The 24,455-nt window shown below is 38.6% G+C and overlaps 1 protein-coding gene across 1 annotated transcript; it reads right to left on the minus strand.

Moving 5' to 3' along the window:
* Nucleotides 1-938: 938 nt before the first annotated feature.
* LOC103122375 (1,25-dihydroxyvitamin D(3) 24-hydroxylase, mitochondrial) lies at nt 939-22,490 on the minus strand. Its single transcript, XM_007532971.3, has 12 exons — nt 21,910-22,490; nt 21,491-21,681; nt 20,066-20,159; nt 18,181-18,277; nt 15,416-15,507; nt 14,542-14,653; nt 12,415-12,560; nt 7,801-7,967; nt 6,108-6,186; nt 5,111-5,308; nt 4,897-5,017; nt 939-2,778 (listed from the first exon to the last, which is right to left on the minus strand). Exons 1-11 carry the CDS (start codon nt 22,165-22,167, stop codon nt 4,907-4,909), a joined length of 1,545 nt encoding a protein of 514 aa, XP_007533033.1. The 5' UTR covers nt 22,168-22,490; the 3' UTR covers nt 939-2,778; nt 4,897-4,906.
* Nucleotides 22,491-24,455: the final 1,965 nt, after the last annotated feature.

A 24,455-nucleotide genomic window follows, 5' to 3' on the forward strand; every position in this document is an offset into this window, starting at 1 on the left:
AGAAGGGCAAACACTAGAAGAAGAATTATCTCCCCTACAATCACATTCTTAATGCATCTTGGTTCCTGTGTCAGTCATGGTGGGGTAGGGGTGAGTGGGGCTGTGGAGGTCACCAAGGAAAATTTCCTTCAGGGAGCTGGAGCTGGACTCTGACTGGTGTATGGGAGGAGGCGAGCAAATGAAGAGCACCATGAACAAGGATGCAGATGGGGAAGTAAGAGAAGACATTGGTGCAATGTATATGGCCAGAGTCCAGGGATATCTGTTGGGTAGTCAATAAGAAGTGGAAGCTGGGAAGATCGTAGAGACAGACTTTTTAGGACTTTGGAGTCTAGAGAAGAGATGTGGATTTTTATATAAGCACAGTTGGAAGCAACAGAGTGAGCGTGAGACTAAGATAGTCATCACACAATGATAAGACAGACAGAACCAAAAGAGATGCAGTGATATTTCCATTTTTAAAAAATTTCTTTATTGGGGAATTAATGTTTTACATTTGACAGTAAATACAATAGTTTCTACATGCATAACATTTGCCAGTTTTCCATATAACAATACAATCCCCATTAGGTCCTTTATCATCCTTTTTGGACCTGTGTTCCCCCACCCCCCAAGACCCAGAGTCTTTTACTTTGGTGCAATATGCCAATTCCAGTTCAGGTTCATGCAGTGATATTTCTATAGTGGTTCATACAAGAAAGATCAGTGGCTGCAATCAGTGTGCAAAATTGAAGGATATGGAACTAGAAGAAACTAGAACTAAAAAAAATATTTGAGTAATAAACAAATGAAAATTTATTTTGCTATTTTAATCCTCATGTTTCTAGAAAACTGCTATGAAAGTCTATGTTTCTACGTAAATAGATTTCATAATTTTTTATATTTATTTATTCCCTTTTGTTGCCCTTGTTGTTTTTATTGTTGTAGTTATTATTGTTGTTGTCGTTGTTGGATAGGACAGAGAGAAATGGAGAGAGTAGGGGAAAGACAGAGAGGGGGAGAGAAAGACAGACACCTGCAGACCTGCTTCACCACTTGTGAAGTGACTCCCCTGCAGGCAGGGAGCCAGGGCTCGAACTAGGGTCCTTATGCCTGTCCTTGTGTTTTGTGCTACATGCACTTAACATGCTGCACTACCACCTGACTCCCAGATTTCATAATTTAGAGCTTATTACTTGACTACATGAGCACATTTTCTAGTAAGGGACAAAGTCTGAATGTTTTAACAAATGTAATGAGGATGAAACATCTGTCAAATGTTTTGAAACTTTTATTCTTGTTCTTGGAGAACTAAAAAACACATACAACTGAAGCTGATAATACAGGGGGATTTACAGTTCTCAACATGATTTTATAGAAGAAATCATGCACTCACTTTTCATAATATATACTTATTTACCCAAATGTAAAAATATAACCTAAGCAGGAAAATATTTATCCTATGTGTATAAATATTCAGTCTTTAGGAAAATAGTTGTAAAATGTGTAAACAAACTGTATGTAAACACAATTTTAAGAAGTCTTTAAAACATTGCATTATTCTCTATGTATTTCTCATGGAAGACATCATATTTTATGCAGGCACTTAGATCACATAATAAATGTAATATAGTAATATAAAATGCACACTTTATTACAGTCTCAATACATAGCTAGAAAATTTAAGGACTGGAAATGACTTACCAATGGTTATAAAATATTTTTAAGCTATAACTAAGCCTCAAAAAGCATCCTTTAAATCATAGACCCTAAATCAAATGCCATGTACATTTTTTAAAACGACATAAATAAATTTCCATTACGAACACATATATAATTTTAAAATAATTGATCCATTCCATAATGTCCTAAGTAAATACATTAAGTAAATAATTTCAGGGCCCTCTATCAAAATGATGGCACAGCAAATGATAAAGAATGTCTTAAATAAATGATTTTGATTTTATTAAGCTAATTCTTAATTTATTTCTAATTCCTAATGATGTTTCTATTTAAACACAGAAATGATATAGTTTTATGGGCACCTGATAACATTAACTAACATTTAATGTTGTGTACATTACTAAAAAAAGTTATTTATTTTTAAGTATCATACTAACAGACTTACTGTAAATGAATGGACAATATTACTGCAAGCACCAGATAATCTAGCTGCTGTGGGCTTTTCACTATGAAATGTAAACTTAATCTTGAGAAGTAAAAATTCAAGAAATAAGTTTGGTAAGGCAGGGACCAAAACATACAATGACTTATGCCTACTTAACTTAGAAGGGTCTACCCTGCCTTCTTTATCATTAGATGCAAGAGAAAACAGGATAATGGACTTTCTTATGCAAATCAATACAATGCTAACCTCAATAAGCACAGCCAAAGTGCATTGATCCAGTTAATTCACCTTCCTGAATCAAATACAATCTCAATAAATATCATCATCTATGTAGAAAGTATTTCTTTAAAATTTGTAGAGATCTGAGTGTATAAATTCCTGAGCCCAAGTGTTCTTTATATACTGTATTTTGGCTCTTGGATTTGAAGTTGTTTTTTAGTAACTTAGAAAGTCATAGGGTAAGGGAAATAGCATGACTTTTATGTAAACAGACTCTTCCCTGAAGTTCCAAAGTTCCAGGATTAATCCTCTATATCATCAAAAGCCAGAGCTAAACAGTGCTCTGGTTAAAATAAAGTAAAATTAAAAAGGAGGAGAATAAAAGAAGCAGTCATAGCAACATTCTTCCAGAAGAGTCAAAATGTCTCCTCTTGGTTTTGGTGGGGAGAAATCTAGAAAACAAAATAGTACCATTTTATTTCAAAGCAAAAATAGTAGATTATAATTCAAACCAATGTTTTCCATAGGCTCTTCACAAAGATGAAGTTCACCATGATAAATTCATATATTGTCCTTGTTGAATAAATACATTTCAAAGTTAAACTCTAATCCTTTAATTATCCTGCTTGATTCTACTCTATTGCAATGCTCAGAATTTGGCAAATGGCTGAGTGGTGCCAGATACATGGGAAGAAAGTCATTTGGTGTTTCTCGCAGAGAAATTTTATCTATAAGACATAAACCACATATCAACTGTTCCTTAACTCATGATTAACAAATAATAACTATACAAATATTAAAAGCTGTCCTTGAAAGTGAAGGATTTGAAGAGTCTGAACACTGACAAATAATTCTATGAAGATGTGTCAGAAATGCCAAAGAAGATATTAGAGATTATTCAAGTTAATTCTTATCATTTCCATAGTCTTATAAAAAATATTTTATTATGAATTAGGGAAAAAAACTAGGCTGAAAAAATAATTTCATCAAGAAAATTTTGTCTGGAAATAAAGCTAAAGTATACTATTAGACATGTATTAATATCATGCAAGTATTAATTTAAAGAAAATTATTAAACTGTAATTTTTAAAAATGACAATGAAATTAGTTTGAGAAAAATCTATACTATAAGAAAAGGTAGTAAATAGTATACTACAGAAAAATGGACTATATTGTATTTAATATCAGCTTGCAAATATATTCACATATCTGCTAACCCAAATGATCAAATAAATCTCACCTCCTGTTTTTACAAACAAAGCTTTATTTAAACATGTTCTAACTAGGTAGAATAGTGAACATCAAAACACATTCAATTTTCTAAACTTCAGGATATGTTCCTTTGTGTAACACAATAAATTCTGCAGCTGTGGTTAAGGTTGTGGACCTTCAAATGGAGAGACTATGACTCTATCAAAAAGCTAAGACTCTATCAAAGAGATAAGAAGGAGAGAGTCAAAATATGGTGATAGAGGAAAATGGCTTTTGCTGCTTTGAAGATGGAGGAAGAGATCATGAGCAAAAGATACTCTAGAAATTGGGACTAGGAATAAAATAAGTACCTCAACCTTTCTTTTAAATATTTACTTATTTGTTTTTATTGGATAGGACAGAGAAATTTTATTTCTCTGGAGAGAAAGGGGAAGATAAATAGAAACAGGAAGATACCTGCAGCAATGTTTCACTACTTTTGAAGCTTCTTTCTTACAGATGGGGAGCAGGGGGCTTGAACCTGGGTCCTTGTGCACTGTGATGTGTTTTGCTCAACCAGATGTGCTACTACCTGGCCCCCAAAACCTCGGTCTTACAACCACGAGGAACTAAATTCTATAAACATTCAAATTATCAAGGAAGGATATTTTTCCCTGGTTCATCCAGAAAGGGACACAACCATGCCAACACTTCCATTTCAATCTGTTAAGAGCAGCATGAAATTACTGACCTAAAAAACAGTAAGATAATAAATGTGTATTATGCTGTCTAGGAAGTGGCACAGTGGTACAGCACAGGACTGGCAAACATGGAATCCTAAATTCAAATGCCAATAAGACATATGCCTAGTATATGCGGAATATACACTCTCTTTCTTAAAATGAATGAATAAATCTATTTCAAACATGTGTTGCCAAAGTCACTAAGTTTTTAGTAATTGTAATGATAACAACAGAAAAGTAGTACAATCATCTCACTTATTCACTAAAGAATTGTCTATGTAGCTTTAATGCTACAAGACAGAAATAAGTGGACAAGAGACAACCTGTGGTCCAAAGAGATATATACTTGCTGACTCTTTACTAAAAAAAAAAAAAAAAAGGTTTGTTCTCCCCTGTTATTTACATACAAAGTTTAATAGCAGCTGGCATTTATTGACTTGGCTAACGTCAGATTCTGGGCTAAATATTTAGTAGTCATATAAACTTTCTGGAAACTAAAATAATATTTGATATCATTTTTACAAATAAAAACAATGTGGAGGCTCAAGGTCACCAGAGCATTAGAGTCAAACTTGAATCTTGCTGATTTCTTAATTTGATTCACCCTTGGCTCTTCACAGCACTTCAGACACTCACCTTGAGAGTCTTATCGCTGGTGAAAAGCTATAGGGAGCTCCCGGCTGGGCATCAAGATACCCAAGTGCAGCATCTCCACAGGTTCCTGATCTGTAGCCACAATGTCATATTTGCGAATGATCTGCAACACAAATACACACAGATGACAGAATTACCCTCTCTCCTGCCTTACGGAATTGCATAGAACACATACAGAAATTCATCAAGGTCTTACCCAACAAAGAGCCAAGTGGAGCTGAAGTTCTGCCAGACGGCGACCAATGCACATTCTTTTCCCAACACCAAATGGAAGGTGAGCAAAAGGATTAATCTTTTTCTTCTCTTGGAGCCATCGTTCTGGCCTAAACTGGCTTGAATCTTCAAAATTTTCTTCATTGGACCCCAAGACCTGGGTATTTAGTGTCAATACTGTCTGAAAATATACAGAAGAAACATATTGAAAATAAATAATAATAAATGAAAGAATCAGAAGAAAATATTCGAATAGCAAAATTTACAAAAGTGACCACCTTACAAATATATAAGGTCGTCTACAAATTTACAACTGTATTTCTCCTTCTTTCTTTCTTTCTTTCTTTCTTTCTTTTTTTTTTTTTTTTTTTTTTTTTTACAAATTTACAACTGCATTTCTAACCTTTCCCAAGTACTTGGAAAGTGCCAGGTGAAGAACTATAAAATTTAGGGTCTGGGTGGTATCACACCTATTTGAGTGCATATTACAGTGCACAAGGACCCAGGCTTGAGCCCTCAGTCCCCACATGCAGGAGGAAAGATTCATGAGTGGTGGAGTAGGTCTGTAGATATCTCTCTGTCTCTCTTCCTATCTTCTCCTACTTTCCCAATTTATGACGGTTTCTATACAATAAATAAATATAACTTTAAAAGGACTATAAGATTTGTATTGCCTTCTCATTCATAGGCGTGTGTAGTAGACTCTATCATTATCTTCATTTTACAGATGAGCAAACTGAGGCTCACAAGACCTTATCCAGCTTACTCAAGACTACACTAGAATTCCATGTTTCTCTGCCTCCATAGCCAATATTCCTCATATCATACTATGAAACATGTTAACTATCAATTTATACTATAGTAAATTGATTTCCCAACTGAATGTTTCCCTCCCTAAATGTGGTTAGGAAATTTGATGAGTATTTGGTAAGCTTATCCTCTAAAGCTCTGTAAAGTGCAAACTGTAAAATTCTACTTACTCCTTTGGGTAAAGCATATTCACCCAGGACTGTTGTCTTGTCCAGAGTCCTAGTTGTAAATGGTACACTGGGAGTAAGCCTAGAAAAACAAATCAAAGACTGAGCACAGACCAAGTTCTCACTCAGTGTCAATGAGAATGCAAATTCTGATCCAATAAGGACTTGCTGCCTAAAATCACTCAAAAACAGAACACAGTCTTAACTCATCATAAAGAAAGCGCTGCCTCCTCCTTCACCAAATTTAGCCATCTTGTCTTTATTTCTTGTGTTGGCTACATGCTCAGGAAAAGATTGGCTAGTTCATTGTAATTTACCTCTGTTTCATCAAAGACTTTAATGAGTATGCTTTTAATGTTTCACCCTTAAATGTAATATATGATTTTTAAGTTTTTATTTTTAATTTTTTAAAATTTTTATTTATTGGATGGGGCAGAGAGAAATTGAGAGAGGAGGGGGGTATAGGGAGGGAGAAAGATAGATACCTGAAGCCCTGCTTCACCACTTGTGAAGCTTCCCTCCTTCAGGTGGGGACCAGGGCCTTGAACCTGAGTCCTTGCACACTGTAAATGTATGCACTTAGCCAGGTATGCCACTGCCTGGCCCCTAAATGTGATATTCATTCTAGGATTTTCCCTATCTGCTTTTCAGGAATTTAAATTATTTCCTTCTAATTTTTTAAAGAATTGTTTTAAACTTTATTCTGTTTGATAGGAGAGAAATTTAGAGAGAAAAGGGATAGAAAGGGACAGAAACAGAGAGACACCTACAGCCCTGCTCACCATTTGTGAAGCTTCCCCCCTTCAGGTGGGGAATGATGTCATTCTAATCCTGAAACATTGTAGGTTTTGTTTTCTTATAAGGAGGTAAACTGTTTTACAAAGAAAACATTTTCTAGCAGAGACTCTATGCAAAAGATGTCTCTGTGTCTTATACAATAATATGACAACTTTACTGAACTATCATATTATGTCAGTCATGTTCATAATTTTAATAAGTGCCTGTAGTATTCATTAGAATAGTATTACTGTAGCTGGGGAGACAACACAATGGTTATGCATGAGTCTTTCAGGCCTGAGGCTGTGAGGTTCCAGGTTCAATTGCCAGCACCACTATAACCATCATAAGCCAGAGTTAAGCAGTACTCTGGTGTTTCTCTCTGTGTCTCTATATTTATCTCCCTCTCTGCTTTTATCTAATTAAAATAAAATTATTTAAAATAATAATAGTATTAATGGAGGCATAGCAGTGGTTCATTCTGTTGAGTGCACATGCTATAATGTGAAAAGGTGTAGGTTCAAGCTCCAGGTTCCTACCTGTACAGGTGGTGCTTCATGAGCGGTGAAATAGTGCTGCAGGTGTCTATCTTTCTCCCTCCCTATCTCCCTCTCTTTTCTCTCACAATTTCTCTCTGCTCTACCCAAAGATACACAAACAAAATATTTTACTTAAAAATGAGTATTATTACTGATTTAAAGAGAGAATGCTGATGTTATAAGATGATAGAATTTGTCCAAATTATTTAGGAAATGAGCAACAGAAATGAATACGCTCCCAAGGTTTCCTTGGCAATCTGATAATTATGTTCAAATGTGAGAAGCGCCCATGAGCAATATGGAGGTAGAGGGGGTTCCTCATTATATATGTGTCATAATAGCTTTCTAGTACTGGTATTGCCTTTGTCATTTGTTTTTACCTCATAGATTCTTTCATACAGGCTTTTAAATATGGCATATTCTTCAAATCCTCTGCCCGGGGCATCTGATTTTCAGGCAATACAGTCTGAATTTCCTTAAGAAGCTTTTGCTGCACATGTCGATTACGAGACAAATTGTAGAGAATCCACATTAAGCTGTTCGCTGTCTGAAAGTCAAATGAACACACACTTGAGTTTCTGCAAATAAATCACCTTAAAACAGTGAGAACTAACCACAGGTGATGCCTACCACCTGGCTCTGTAAATGTATTGTTGATATTTTTTCATATGCTCTTATTTGCTGTGTATAAACAAACACTGTGTATGACATCAATTTTACTTTACAAAAATGCATCTATTAAATGCATTTTAATGGTACATCTGGTTAAGCACACATAGTACTAAGCACAAGGACCCTGGTTCAAGCCCCCGCTCTCCACCTGTAGGAGGGACACTTCATGGGTGGTAAAACAGGTCTGCAGATATCTATCTTCCTCTATCTCTCCCTCCTCCCTCAATTTCTCCCTGTCCTATCCAATAAAATGAAAAAGATGGTCACCAGGAACAGTGGATTCATAGCGCCAGCACCAAGCCTCAGCAGTAACACTGGAGGCAAAAAAAAAAAAAAGCTTATTTACTGTGGAGAATCAAAATGTGAACTTTAGTAAAGAAGTTCTTAAATCCTTTAAAAGTAAAAATATTTTAAATGATCATCTGCATTTCATCATTGAAAATATCATTTGATACAGAAGTTGAATTCAAATGATTATGTATAAAAACTAGTGAAGTAGAAATAAGATGTGTGGGTTGTATCTTTGTCAGTTTTCAGTTATGACAATGATTTGTTGTTATTCAATATAAAGAGGTAGTCTACTCTATTTTTCTTAGAACTGCATATCAATTTATAATAATCTCAATTAAATCTGTATAATGTACAAGTATTAAAATTGATGAGAGAGAGGGACAGAGAAGATAAAGTTGTTCTTAATGTGAGTGTTTTTCATTTTACATTGAAAATACATAAGGAACTTCATTTCTGGAACTGAGAAAAAAACTTTGTTGTCAAGCCCTAAGAAATTACCACACAAAAGGACATTATCTATACTCAGGGCTTCTGCCACATAAGTACAAAGATCCCTCGTAGGACCATGCCAACACCAAATTAAGAAATTCTAGCCTCGATCTGATTACTTCAAGGAACCAGCCACAGTCTCTGACAAAAGCTCAAGGCTTTTAAGTGGCACCCTTTATTTCCTTTCCAAAGGCAATGAGAAGAGAAAAAATATTGGTGGAAATAGTCAGTGCAGCTTTTAGTCATAATATTCACCACTAGCAGTTATATGTGTTTGTTTTTCAGGTCTTTTCTTTTTTAGCTAATTTTACCCAAATACCCCCCCTAAAAATGGTCATTGTGACCTCCTTCTGCAGACATGAAGACGCTTTTGTTAAGTGCCATGTACTGCTTACATAAATGAACAAAGAGGAGGACATTTTGGAGCCAATGGCATTTATTATTTTTGGAAGACGATGCCTGCCTCCAAGGCAGTCTTCTTCATGTCAAAGAACTAGAAGCCTCTACTGCAAATAAACTGTGGATGGCAACACTACAAGAGTACCATTTACAAAACAGGAAGAGGGTGTAGCCACCAAATTAGATATACTTTCAAATTTCTCTGATTCTCCAAATGTGACTTCCAGAATAGCCAGAACTTAAACAGATACATTTAGCCATATCAGTGACTACCTTACCGCAAGTACCAAATAGAGTTTCCAAAAGACAGATAACTGTAGCTTTCACCAAAGCCCTATAAGACAGCCTGAGCCTTTTAAGTTAACTGCAGGGATAAATGGAGGAGAAGTGGCCTGGGAAACCTCCTGAAACAAACTATCCTGGCTTGACCTTGGTGAAGGAGAGGGATCTCAAAGCTGGCTTTTTGATCCCTATTCTTCCTGTGCTAGGTCATCTCTCAGCTTACCAGCTAATCTAATGTTCAAAATGTAAATGTAATCAGGTTACTCCAAATATTTTTGTCACATGTGCAAAAGAATCCCAAGGCACTTAGCTAGTATAGACCATTGATCTATCAAATCTCAACAATTGCTAGTTTTCCAACATCATCCTTCTTTTAATCTTAAGAACTTTGCTTTTGCCCTGGCCTCTACTTGGAGAGGTCTCCAAACATACATTTCAATGACTGACTTTTTTTCTCTCTCATTATTCCAGTAGGAAAGCCTACTTCCTCTCTCTCTCTCTCTCTCTCTCTCTGTAATGACCGTGTTTCCTTGTTTATTGACATGTATATTGTCTGTCTTCTGTATTAACATTTACATTTCATGTGGTTATCTGTTTGTAATAATCTCTAAACCACCAGTAACTTTATCAAGCACACAGGAGGCATTCACTAGATTCTGAATCCTTTCACTTACTGGAAGAACACATATTTCTTAAACACCTATTAAATGCCAACTATTCTTCTACATCTTGGGAAACATATCACAGTCAAAACAAGGTCTTTGCATTCAGATAACTTACATTCCAGTGAGAAGGAAAACAGAACAGAGTCAAGCTTTACTTTGTCCCTCTAAGTAGTCTCTTAGGGTAATGGATTTAAGAGGAAAATGAGCTAAAATGTCTTCTTATTTTTGACAGGGAATTCTAGAGCTTGCAACTTTGGTATTCCCTATTATAGAAAACTCTAAATTTTCTTCAAATAAGAATGGAAAGGGGAAACATGGAAAGGAAATAAACTAGTATTCACTCTCCTCTGAGACTTATAAAAGTGTAATAAAAGTTAACCCTATGAAAAATATTAACCTGCTCACTCCAATGATAACTCAAAACATGAATCAGGGAGCCAGGCAGTGGTGCACTGCGTTAAGCACACATAGTACCAAGAGTAAGGACCCATTTAAGGATCCCAGTTTGAACCCCCAGCTTCCTACCTGCTGGGGGGGGGAATCACTTCACAGACAGTGAAGCAGGTCCATAGGTGGCTTTCTCTCTCCCTCTCTATCTTCCTCTCCCCCTCTCAATCTGTCTCTGTTCTATCCAAAACTACTAGAAAATGATATTAAATCTTAAAAATGGCTGCAAGAGCAGTGGGTTTGTAGTGCAGGCACCGAACCCTGGCAATAACCCTGGAGACAAAAAAGAAAAAAAAAATCAAAGACAATTAAATTGGGGTAGGTGGTGGGGGGGGATAGTACAGGTCTTAGAAAAGGTTGACAGAGGACCTAGTGGGGGTTGTATTGTTATGTGGAAAACCGAGAAATGGTATGCATGTACAAACTATTGTATTTACTGGCAACTATAAAACATTAATCCTCCAATAAAGAAAAGAATGTTAAAAAAGAAACAAAGACAATTAAACTCAATTGCATACTTTTAAGTCCTTGTGTTTGGATTCAGTCTACATTGAGTACTTATAAGGACTATTAACCACGTTGGGTCATACTATTGGTTTTTAAAATTAGCTATTTCACTTCAGTTGAAATCAAGTTTCCCCAAATACACTTGGTTTACAAATTTTGCTCAGGCCAAAACTAGTAAAGTCATGGGGTCCTTGGAATATAACTAAAATAGACCTACTGGATTTCTTCAAAATGGAGACCCCAGATCTCATCTGCTGTATTCTTGCCTTTAGGTTTCTAATTATTAAACAGTTTGTTCTGCTTTATATCTTAATGCCTTTTCAGCCACCAAGTTGCAGATGCTACCATAATGCCAACCTGACTTCCTTGGGCAGACGACCTCACCAATGTACTCTGGAGTCCCACCTCTCTAGATTCCTGTCCCACTAGGGAAAGATAGAAACAGGCTGGGAGTATGAACCAACCTGCCAACACCCATGTTCAGTAGAGAAGCAATTAGTGAAGTCAGATCTTCCACCTCTGTACCCCATAATGATCCTGGGTCCATGTTCCCAGAGAGACAAAAAAGAGGAACTCTTTCAAGGGGGTGGTGGGGTACAGAGCTCTGGTGGTGGGAATTATGTGGCAAGGTACCCCTCTTATCCTATGGTCTTACTGATTTTATTTTTTATTTTATAAATAAATTTTAAAAATAAAAAAACAACTCTTATTAAAACAGTATGGGGATAACATGTGCAACCACCTAAAATACAAACATTTTTAAAAAACTAGGCTACCTTGCCATGGAGTGGAATTTTATTGCCTTCCCATAGCAGCTTGCATGCTTGCCATTTATATCCTGCTCTGTATTTTCACCATTAAAGCAGTGTGTGTGTGTGTGTGTGTGTGTGTGTGTGTGTGTGTGTGTGTGTGTGTGTGTGTGTGGTGAAGGGAGAGAAAGGCTGGAGTCCACCACTTTTGGGTCACTTTTTCATTCAGATAGGGATGGAGAAAGATACCACACAGCAACAGAACTTCTTCCATTGCCAGTGATAGTACCATGTAGTACTGGGGCTCAAACCTGGGTTAAGTGCATGGTAAGGCACATGCATTCTCCTCAATATATATATATATATTAGAATAAAAGCCATACTTTGGATATTCCATTCGCTAAGTAAACACTCACTTAATCTTTGTGGAAGAAGTGAGTAGTATACCTACTTCAAAATTGGCCTAAAAAGAAGTTTACAAGTCTTCCCTTACCGTTTCCACGGCAGCCAGCTGTAGCTCAGTGACAGCAGCATACAATTCTTTCTTTGAAAGCTGATTGTGGTGATAAATGTCACAAAGGAAATCCATGCTGGGCTGCTCAGAATATTTCTCTAACCGATTGTCAACACAAGATTTGACTATTCAAGAAGAGAAAAGGAAGAGAGTCAGTTGAAAATCAGGACAAGGAAAATTATGACTGAGAATCTTAACATCAAATCTTTTTGAACCATCTATAAAGTCTTTATAGGACATTAATAACTTGCTGTGCTTGTTGTGCCTTGTTGAGTGGATAGGGACTTATCAATGCCCTCATGAACAAGATCAGTTAAACATTTACATGCTCATAATCATTTGGGCATCTTTATGTGCAGATTCTGAATCAGGGGCCTGTAATGGACACAGAAGTTCCATCTCATATATATATATAGTTGTAATTCCACTGCTACTATGCTGACTTTTACTCTTTTTATTTCAGAGACAAAGATAGAGGGGTCAGGTGGTGGTGCATTTGTTTCAGCGCACATGTTACAAAACACAAGGACCTGGGTTTGAGCCCCTGGTTCCCACCTGCAGAGGGAAAGCTTTACAAGTGATGAGGCAGTGCTGCAGGTCTCTCTCCCTCTTTCTCTCTCTCTCTCTCTCAATCCTTCCCTCTCAATTTTTGGCTATTTATATACAATAAACCAATAAAGATTAATATATATATATCATTAAAAATAAATAAAATTTTAAAAAGATAAAGATATACCACACAACAAAGACAAGGAGAAGTGCCACAGAACTGCTCCATCATCTATGGAATTTCTTCCTGTACCATGTGGTTCCAGGGTTCTAATCTTGATGCCAAAACTCATTGAACCTGGCCCTGATGTTACCTTTCTTCCTTTCCTTCTTTCTTTCTTTCTTTCTTTCTTTCTTTCTTTCTTTCTTTCTTTCTTTCTCTCTCTCTCTCTCTCTCTCTCTTCTTTCTTTCTTTCTTTCTTTCTTTCTTTCTTTCTTTTTTGCCTCCAGGGTTATCACTGGGGCTTGGTGCCTGTACTATGAGTGCTCCTGGAGGCCATTTTCCCCATTTTGTTGCCCTTGTTGCTTCACTTGTTGTAGCTATTATTGTTGTCATAGCTATTGTTGTTGTTAGATAGGACAGAGAGAAATAGAGAGAGTAGGGGGAGATAGAGAGGAGAGAGAAAGATAGACACCTGCAGACCTGCTTCACAGCTTGAGAAACGACTTCCCTCAGGTAGGAAGTTAGGGGTCAAACTGGGAACCTTAAGCCGGCCCTTCAGCTTTGCACCATGTGCTTAACCCGCTGAGCTACTGCCCAGCCCACCTGATGTTACATTTCTAAGAAGCTCCAAAAAACACCAGTGAACCTGGGATGCAGGTCATATTTTAAGCAGAAAGAGCTTAATAATAACTATAACAGTAAATGGTACAGCAGTTAGAATGTGAACTCTGGAGCTCTTTGCCTTTTTTTCATAGCCATCACTTAGCAAGTAATTATTAGAATTACATATTTTTATGTGTCTCATTCTGTCACTTTGGACCTAACAGTGGATTTTTGGGTATGTTTGAGAATTAAATGAATTTAATTTAATGTGTGCAAGTATATCTCTATAGCCATAGAACAGTGGCTATTACCAATTACACTCTCCTTAATGAATAGAAAAAGTTCTGATCTATTGAGATGTGTTGTAAGATGCTTGGCTTTTACATTATGTCATACCTAGAAACACATGCATTGAAATAGGCACTCTTTTATTATTGATGTTGTCATTATTAAGAGTCCATTTCATGCACAAAGCAATGAATTATTTATTTAAAAATATATATAGTATGTTGGCTAAACTGCCTATCCAAAGACAAAACTGGGACTTAGGTATCTGATTTCTAGGTACTTGCAGATAAGCACTCTGGGTACTCCAAAAACTTAACAAAAAGCTATATGCTTAGACTTTATCTATATCGTACAATAGCTTCAAAAACGTGCCATTGTAGATCTTGAAGGTATTCAGGAAAAGTGACTCCACCAAAGTATAAAGGTGACTGGACAAGAAGATATTCCAGACTTCCTGGCAGCAGCTCTAGAAACAGAGAGACTGGGTATTCATGACTTATTACCTGACTTGAAGATGGTGTCCCAGGCCTGTGTGTGGGCCTGCCATACTTTGGTGTTGAGGCTCTTGTGCAGTTCAACTGGGGTGACCATCAACTTCCCAAATGTGCTCATCATCTGTGAGGAACACAAGCATCCGTCACTCAACTTCTTTTTCTCAAAGACAACTGGCTCTCTGGAGGGGGAGCATTCTAAGCAATAAGCTTCTGTGCTCCCCAAAGGCCATAGTCCAAAGATTTCCTTGCTGAAAGTGGTATATACTCCCACTCCAATGCCACAGTAATAGTGATCGTTGGGATAATTTTCCAAAGGATGTTTTTTTTTTTTTTTAAATCTATCTTAGAAACTACATTTTAAAAAGGAAAAAAGAAACAAAACATGACTTTCACATTCACTTCAATTTCCAAATTTCAGCCATTCCTAAAGCAGTTTAAGTGTTTACCATATCCATCTATCTATTAAAAAATTAATGTACATACTAGATTGGGGATGTAGCACAGCCTACAGAAAAAATAGACTTTAATGCCTTAGGCTTCGTGATTCCAGGGTCAATCTTTTATACCACTATGAGTTTGAGCTGACCTCTATTCTGGTCTCTCTCTCTCTCTCCCTTTCTCTTATTAAAATGAGTAAATAAAATTAGACTTAAAAAAAATAGCACAAGTAATTGAAATATTTGCTTAACCTTTATCCAGACAAATAATTTAATGTGCTTCCTTATTACATGTGCAGATACATACATGAAAGTATACAATATACATTAAAATTAACATTTAATTCTGTAATAAATTGTGCCTCTCAAGGGGATACACTGAGATACTTGTTTGTTAAGTTCTGTAAACTAATGCCAAGACTGCTTTCCCCCAAGGAAATGCTTACTATTTTGATGGCCATGATGAAGTTCAAAGCTTCATCTCCTATATTCTTCTGAAGGAGCCCAAATCTCTTCTCATAGAGCACAAGGCAGATACCTGTCATTTAAAATAATCAATAGTTTCACATGAGGAGCAATACTGGCTTCTATGATTATTAGTTGATTACTAAAGTCTCAAATTTTACTCTTGTAAAAGTATAGCCTTTTCTAACAAACAAAGGGGGGGTAGGAGGAGATAGAGATAGAGAGAGAGAGAGAGAGAGAGAGAGAGAAATGAGAAATCTACGAACACAGAAGAAAGAATTATCTTCATATCCATGATCTCAAGATCTACAGAATCTCCAGATCAGAAATGGACTGTCCTTAGTCATTTCAGTTGCACAGAAATCAGAGGATGGAGAACAGAGCTGTTGGATGGGGACTGTGCTTTGAGTTAGCTGTGTTGTTAGAGGCATTTATTAGGTTTTATTGTTTTATAGGACCAGTGAGAATTCTTTGAAGATATGAAAGTAGACAACAATTATGAACTGAGTTCATCCTATATGCGAGGTGCTGACTGAGCTAGCATTTTCTCTTTGCTTCCCTTCCCCCTCCACCATTGTCATTTTACTAAGACATAACTCTGAAAACTTCAACTTTTTATATTGAAAGATTGTACTCCCACTTAAACTGACACAATAATACAGTGAATTTTGAACTCAAATGGAGCAGTTGTAAACACTTGGTCACAGTCTTTATGTGTGTGGAAATTAAGGTGTCTCTATGCATACTGAACCATTTGAAAATAACGTTTTTTTTCTGTCAGGATGCTTTATATCTAGATACTTGGAACAATAATCACTGAGGATAGAAACAAATCTTCTATATAAGCACTATTCCACTAAGTATTTGTTGAGATATCCAATATCTGGCCCTCTCCCCAATTTCATCACTGAGAGAACCAAAATTTATCTAGAGTGGTGTCACAATAGCAGTCCTGAAGCAACAAACAAGGAGTGATCTAAGACTCTAATGACAATTAAGTTGCACAATTTCTCAGGATTCTTTGTAGCAGAGTAACCACATTAATGGTTATAACCAAACAAGTAAAACCTAAATGCTAAAATGCCTAAATGCCTTAATGCTTATTAATTTGTTTTCACTAAACATTTTCCAAAACATACACTGTTATAATCTGTAATAATTTTTTCTCTTTACTCTTCTTTCCCTTAACCACTTCTGGTGATTTTAATTTTTTAAGATTTTTTATTTGTTTACTATTGGATAGAGAGAGAGAAATGTTGAGAGAGGGGGGAGATAGGAAGAGAGGCAGAGAGACACCTGCAGCCCTGCTTCACCACTCATGAAGCATTCCCCCTGTAGGTGGGGACCAGGGGCTTGAACCCGGGTCCTTGTGCAACTACTCTACTACAACTCTCAAGAATTTTCAGGCTCCAAAAGCCCATCCCTACTTTATGTGAATTTCCAAGCTGCCTTGCTTTAGCCTCTCCTCTCACATGCAATATTTGTTCCAGACATTTTGAACTCCTTTCTGTCCCTTCAACAGAATACTCTCTATTCCTCCATTTTATACATTTATTTATTTGTTTATTTATTTATTTATGCCACCAGCGTTATCACTGGGGCTCGGTGCCAGCACTAGGAATCCACAGCTCGTGGCAGTCATTTTTTCTTTATATTTATACTTTATTTTTATTTGATAGGACAGAGAAATTGAGAGGGAGAGGAAGCTAGAGAAGGAGAAAGGTAGACAGCTGCAGACTTGCTTCATTGCTCATGAAGCATTCTCCCTACAGGTGGGGAGCCTGGGCTTGAACCCAGATCCTTGAGCATGGTGATATGTGCACTTAACTGAGTGTACCACACCCTTTCTTCTCTTACTTTCTTCAGATAAACTCTTAATCACCCACCAGGTCTTAGCTGAGGTGGCACCATCTCCATGATGCATCCTCTGACCAAGTTCCAAAGAGGCAACCCTCTGTGGTTCTCCCACAGCCCAGAACCTCCCAGTCAGGTACTCACTGACTCATTGCATTGAACTGCCTGCTTTCTCCCATGGCAATGAGCTCTTAAAGGCAGGATTCTGATTCTTATTCCTTTCTATTCCTTAAAGAAAATCATGATACCACTTTCAGAACTTCCCAGGAATCTCTATCTAACTCAGACTAAAAGTTCTGTCTGAGAACTGGCTGGATCCTTCTCAGCTCCTCCTTCCTCTCTCTATACAATCTGCACACAACAGCATTCTTCAAGGTCCTGGAAAGTTCCTCAAAGATATAGAACCTGGCATTTGCACTTCCTGCCTCTAATGTCTGGAACAATCTTCCAACAGATTCCCTAGTGGCTTGTTCCATCCCTTCCCTTAGTTCTCACTTCCATTGTCTCTTTACCAACAGGGGCCTGCCTTATGGAGACATGTTGTCCATGATCATTCCTGATTCCTCACTCCCTAGTAATGTACTTGCTGCTTGTAACTAGAATCCAAGCTACATGGGAACAAGACAGTCTGTTTTGTTCACTACTGTGTCCCTAGTCCCTTGCAAAGTGCTTGGCACTTTGTAAATGTTTGCCAAAGAATGACACAAACAACTCATAGAGCAAATCATAACAGAAGTGCCTGAAAGCGCACACAGAGTGACACAGCCCTTTTGCCCCATTTCCCAATTACAGGCAGCAATAGCACATGGTTGCAAAGGAGCTGTCCACAGAGACAGTTTACCATTAGAATCATTTATAAAATCAACTGGACAAGACTGTGAAGGTAACTTACTCTCAAATGACCATTTGTTTAGTTGGCTGTATAAGTCTTCAATGTGGCCCCTCTCATCACGGAGTTCATCTATTCTCCTCATAAAGTCAGCCAAGACCTTAAAAGACAGAACAAAGCAAAACACAAAAGTCACATTTCCTTTCAGTTCCTGAAGGAAAAAAAAAAGTTGAGAAAAAAGTTAACTTTAGATTTTGTCATGTGATATAGCCACTGCCCATCACAGTGCCTTATTGGAGTATCACTGATTCCATATTCTTCATGGACGCTGAGCTTATGCCCTAACAGCTTCACCCTATGTTATCTCTCCTTTTATGCCACCACTCTGAAGCTTAAGATTCTGCTTTGATCTAAATTATGAAACCAAAATATTTCTTCTCATTAGAATGAGATATACAATGAATGAATGAGGGATCATTCAGCTTTCCTTATTGGCCCATTGCAACAACATTGATGCTTTAACTAACCTGCAATTTGCCACTCCTTATCTGGGCAAGCAAACATCTCCTTACTACATGGTATTATATGAAACATAATGACCTTGGAGCTAGAAAATTAGAAAATTCTGGATACAACTCCATAGCTAAATTACTTTATGACCTTGAACAAGTTATGTAAGGCATCTAGATGTTAGTTTTCAAAATCAGGATTTGGAATGAGTAAGGAGGTTGAATGGTATAAGACCTGTACAATGTGCTTGTTTTTGCTGACCTTCACAACCACATTGGGAAGTATAAAGTATTGTCATGACTATTTCCTAGGTATCAGATGAGAATGCTTCAAGAGAGACTAAGACAGTTGTCATTGAACTCAAGAGTATATTGGCTGGGTCCTGTAAAATATTCTACCCAAGTAACCAGTAGACATATTTAGTTTGTGCATATTGTGCACTAGAAAGTAGTTCAAATTTGTTACCATAGAGAAATCTAGAGATTTAACATAGACATAGGCATTTCCTACTATTTGTAAATAACTAATAATAACTACAAGCCCTGGAACAATGGCTCTGCATTCTTATATAGCCATCATTTGCTGAAGTTGGAACAGTTCTTCCCTCTAGAGGCCAGAAAGGAAATACACTATTGTACATTCTAAAATTGCTCCTGGATCTGTCTTATACATTTGCATTAATCATTTGGCCCCTACAAGCTTCTGAGTTTTTAATTTTTAATCTGCATGAAGTTATTTGGGTACATGTTTAGTTCAAAATTAACATCCAAGTGAACAAAAATAAAAAAGGGCTACTGCTATCTGCCTAAATTACTCTTCTGTTGTTTTCCTGTTGTCTAGAAGATAATGCCCAAATACCTTTCCCCAAAAGGTTGCTAAGAACTGTCCATTCAGAGAAAGTGTCACATCAGTGGTACTGGATGCACCAGTCTCTGCATGCACAGTGTCATTTCCTGTTTCATTGAGTTTAGCAGACAATTTTTCCCACCTGAGTAACTTTCTTCTTCATTTTTTTCTGATCTGTAGACTCTTAACATGCTCTACAAAACCCAACTCAAATGTCCCAATAAAGGACTCTTATAAACTTTACATCATACAATAGTGTAAACCTGTGGGTTGGGAATTTTAAATACTGGAAAACTGAGGTTTAGGGAGGTTACATCATATAATCAGGTTAGGGTGAGGTTCACACTGAAAACCATGTAGTACCAAAGTTTGTGTTCATACAGCTCCCTCACTGCAATATTATTTTAAAATAAGGTGAAAGAGAGAGGATTAAATGGTTAGGGAGAGGGAGATGTTCTCTGGAGAGAAAGAATATCTCTGAATTGTCCAGACTGTCTACTTTATCCTCTGCATCTTGTAGCTATGACTTGAAGCTCCATAATTATCCTGACTCCCCCCAAAGACACAGGAAATTTGACTCCAATCTGCAAACCTCATTAATTTTGTTGTCCATCTTCATAACCTCCACTGGTTTCATTAGTTTCTTCTGAAAGGCACTTCGGACCCGCTGCCAGTCTGCTCCTTCCCTGAGGTAGAAAACAGAACCATACTTATAAGAAACTGAAAGAAAAAGTAAATGCAGACAGACTTCTGAAACTGTCTTCACTTTGTAATCATATTCACACTGAGAATCATGCCAAGAAATAGAGAACCAGAGACTACTATTAGCATTGGAATATTTGTGACCAACTTGATAATAGAGTGAATGAGCACTTTTCATCCCAGTCAAAGATTGCACCAGAAAGGCAAAGTTCAGGCAATTTTTGTTCAGGACATTTGAAAAGCTTTGGGGAGTTGGGCTGGGAGCCTCAAAGCATCAATTCTCAGCAGTAAGGGTGGGCACATTAGTATCCTTTCTTACCAACAAAAATCAATCTGATGAGAAAAAAAAATCTTATATTCTTTCATTCTTTCTTCTCATAGGACTTAGAATGAAAGCTAAATTCACAAAATGTCCTGAATTTAGGCATTGTCTTCAAAGCCTATTACCATGATTTTTTTTTTGTATTTTCTCCTTGCAGTCACACATCTGTGATTCACAGTGCATTATTATGGATTTTAATTTTAGTAATTACAGCTTAAAAATGCAATCATAGAGTATTACAATTTGGAGAAAAAAATAAGTGCTAGCTTGTTTAATGCTATCTATTGGAAAACATTTCATCTTTCTCTGTAGAAGAAGGTCATCACCACCAACAAACCCCCAGCCCTTCTCTCCAGGAAGGAAGACCAATGCCAAAAGCATCATAAGTGTGTGTGTGTGTGTGTGTGTGTGTGTGTGTGTGTGTGTGTGTGTTTGAGCCTATGGGGAGGGGGCTACAGAGACTTAAGAGGGGGGAGGTGTGTGGTCCAGGGTGGTGGTGCAGTGCATAAAGCATTGGACTCTCAAGCATGAGGTCCTGAGTGATGTCTGGTTCTTTCTCCAATTCTTTCTCTCTCTCTCTCTCTCTCTCTCTCTCTCTCTCTCTCCCTCTCTCTCTCTCCCCCCTCCCTCTCTCCCCTATCTTTCTCATTAATAAATAAATAAAATGTTAAAAAAGGAGGAGCTAATTTTGCTTGTATAACAAGTTTGCTTGGTAATCAATTTCAGAACCGCATCTCACCTGAAAGTCTGAGCCCCTTTTATGGCATTTTTTTTTTTTTTACGTAAAAGGTGTGGTCTTGCCCAGTTACCAGCAAGTATTGAGTGCAGTACAGCTCTCCTTCAACCCATTCTAGGCTATTTGAAACTTTACCCGACAGTGGGATTTGGTTTTTCATCCTGCATAGGGTTCACCCTACTAATCTGTGCCCCTTTCCAATTTCCAAGCGTCTGAAACTCAGCTACCAGTCCCTCATTCTGCCTTCCGAAACTCACAGGATCAGTAGCCCATATCCTTCCTCGCGATAGTCGCGATAGGCCTTCCATGGTTTGATCTCCAGCCTTTGGGGATAGGCGCTCTCGGTACGGTACAACTCTTCCAGTAGGCATGGAGAACCCAGGTGCACAGAGTCGAAGGAGCCCAACTTCATACGAAATATCTTGCCATACTTCTTGTGGTACTCTGCCTGCAGCCGAATAGGTAGAGTGTGAAGTCAGAGAGCATCCTTTGTAGTCTCAAGAAAGATTCTCCCGCCTCCCGCCTCCCACCTCCTTTTTTCTGGGCTGACCACAGTGCCTGAGGCAACAGAGCTCACGCGAGCGCGGGTCCTGTTCCTTGGGGGAAGGTTTGGAGCGCACCGCACCGTGGGCGGTGGTGGTGGAAGGAGGAATTCGGGACGCCACAAGGTATTTACCAGCGTGTGGTGCTGTTTCTTGAGCCCTCCTTTCCAGAGAATCTCTAGCAGGCTTCCCAGTAGTGGCCAGTTTGTGGGGCCAGGGAGGGCGGCTGCGTCCTGCGTCTGGCCGGGCTCCATCAGCGGGCAGAGTGGTACCTCCCGCGCCTGAGGGGCCGCACATTCAGCAGACGTCACCGTTCTGGGAGGCTGTCCCAGGGTGTGCAGCTGCCGGAGCAAGGCGGCCAGGGAGCTACTTTTGCTGATCCGGGAGCTCATAGTAGCCGGGAAAAGCGGGTGCGTGGGAATGAATGCTCAGGAATCGGGAGGGACGAGGTTGCTAAAGAGGTGTTCACCGGTTAAGGGTTAGAGTCCTGAGGGTTCTGGAAAGTGAAGTGAGAAGAGCCCGCAGGAGTGATGGAGGGGTTGGGGGGAGGCAAGGAACAGATCTGTTCTAGGAACCTGAACCGTAAGCAGCCTCGGGGCGCTAGTGGCCACAGGGGCTGCTGGGCTGAAGTGGAGCTGCGGTTATCTCTGGGATAAGGAGAGGAAAAGAAAGGAAAGGATTCCGGGCAACCCGTTAAGTCTGCAAGTTTGCCTTCCAGGTCTGGAACCGCAGGGTGTCGGTGTCAAGGAAGAAGATGCTGCTGGCGCTGCGCTTTCCTTTAACGGCTCTCCAGGCTCCATGCCCTGGGATCCTGTTATTTATGGAGACAGGGCTGCCCCTGGTTAGCCAATGAGCACTCGGAGCGGGGCGGAGTAGAGCCTGGCAGGCCAAGCCCGGAGGGACGTGGGTCCTTTGGGGTACAGGAGTGGGAGTAGAAATAGGATGGAGTCAGCGAGGTGAACGAGGGCGCCTGGGTTGGGTGACCGGTGCCCGCTCTCTGAGCGGGAGATCCGAGGACTCCACCCCAGAGATAACCCTCAGGGAGGCAAGCTACTTCGGGAGGTCACTGAGTGTGCGCCAGGCTTGTCTCCCCGCCCTGCCCTCCCCTGGCGGGGACGAGCTGATAGTGACGGCCTGAAGCTGCAGCCCAACACTTGCACAATCCAGTGGCTTGGAGGGCGAGGTGTCTGAGTTCGGGCTCAGGAGGGTTGCAGGTACCTGCTGGGCTCCCGGGAAGTTCGCGTGCCTCCTGGGAGCCAGGTTTTACCAGCCCAGACTGAGTACTTTTGGAGGAGGGTTGCTTTTCTGTGCTTCCCGAGGTGGGGAGGTTTGAAGATTTGTTGAAATGCATCCAAAGAGAAGATTTCCAGGGCCAGGAGAGAGTAGAGCATTTCCTCCTTGGCTGTTCTGTTTAGGGTTGTTGGGAAGAATGAATGAATGAATGAATACCATAAAGCCTTGTATGCAATTTTCTCCTGAGGTAGCTGTGAAACATTTCCGTGAAATCACAGCTTGCCTTGTCTCTGGGATAACACTCTCATGCCATCAATCGCCATCCTTTTTTTGAACTTCAACTGCCTTGTACAAAGAATCTGCCCACATGCAGCTTCATACCACAACCTACCCACTCCATCAGCCCTATATCCAGCCCTACAAAGTCCATATTAAGTTTTTGGGAATTGGGGACCCACACACTACTAGGAGGCATAGACACACTTTCCAGAAATGTTGACCTGGAAGAGTAGAACCTGCTTTCCTGATTCAGGAAGAGAAGTGAGAAATTTTTGTTGATTGTCTTAAATTAGTTCCAAGCCAGTAACACTCCCAGCCAGGGAGGAACTGAGAATCTGTTTCCTCTTCAGGCTTCTCAGTCACATGACTGTGCCATTTTGACCCAATTGTTAGCATACCCTTTCCTGGCTAGTTTATAGTAAGCTTTAGTTTGATTCTTGAAAATATTTTGCAGTTCAGCTTGGGTCTCAACAATGCCATTCTGATTTTTTTCAGAGATGTCAATGTCAATGCAATATTTATATAGATTATGTATATAAATTTCTGTATGATGTATTATATATATATATCTCAATATGACATAATACATATTATTTAGGATATACCATAGATTACATATTCTATGTAATGTACTATTTTACATACTGTGTATTACATAGTACACAGTGAAAGATCTGTAGGCTTATTGTAAACCAGGCACTAAAACTGACATTTCTTATGTACTCATTCAGTTAAGTGACCAAAAACAAAAAATAGGAGCTTTGATGAGCATTAAATGATTAGTTTAATGTCATAGACCTTACTGTTGACCTATGAGAGATCCAGCCCCTTTTCTGATTCTTGTCTGGGACTCTATACATCACATTATACTGTATTCTTAAGCCAGACTATCTCACAATATTGGATTTTTAATTTTAATTAATTTATTTTATACAAAGGTTATATCTGGTGGTCTGCATCCTCATGATTTGACAGTTTCTTCTACTCCCAGTAGACTTTTAAAAAAAATTTTATTGGGGAATTAATGTTTTACATTCAACAGAAAATACAATAGTTTGTACATGCATAACATTTCTCAGTTTTCCATATAACAATACAACCCCCACTAGGTCCTCTGTCATCCTTTTTGGACCTATATTCTCCCCCACCACCACCCACCACAGAGTCT

This window comes from Erinaceus europaeus, unplaced genomic scaffold (genome assembly GCF_950295315.1).
Source record: "Erinaceus europaeus unplaced genomic scaffold, mEriEur2.1 scaffold_487, whole genome shotgun sequence".
Taxonomy (NCBI): Eukaryota; Metazoa; Chordata; class Mammalia; order Eulipotyphla; family Erinaceidae; genus Erinaceus; species Erinaceus europaeus.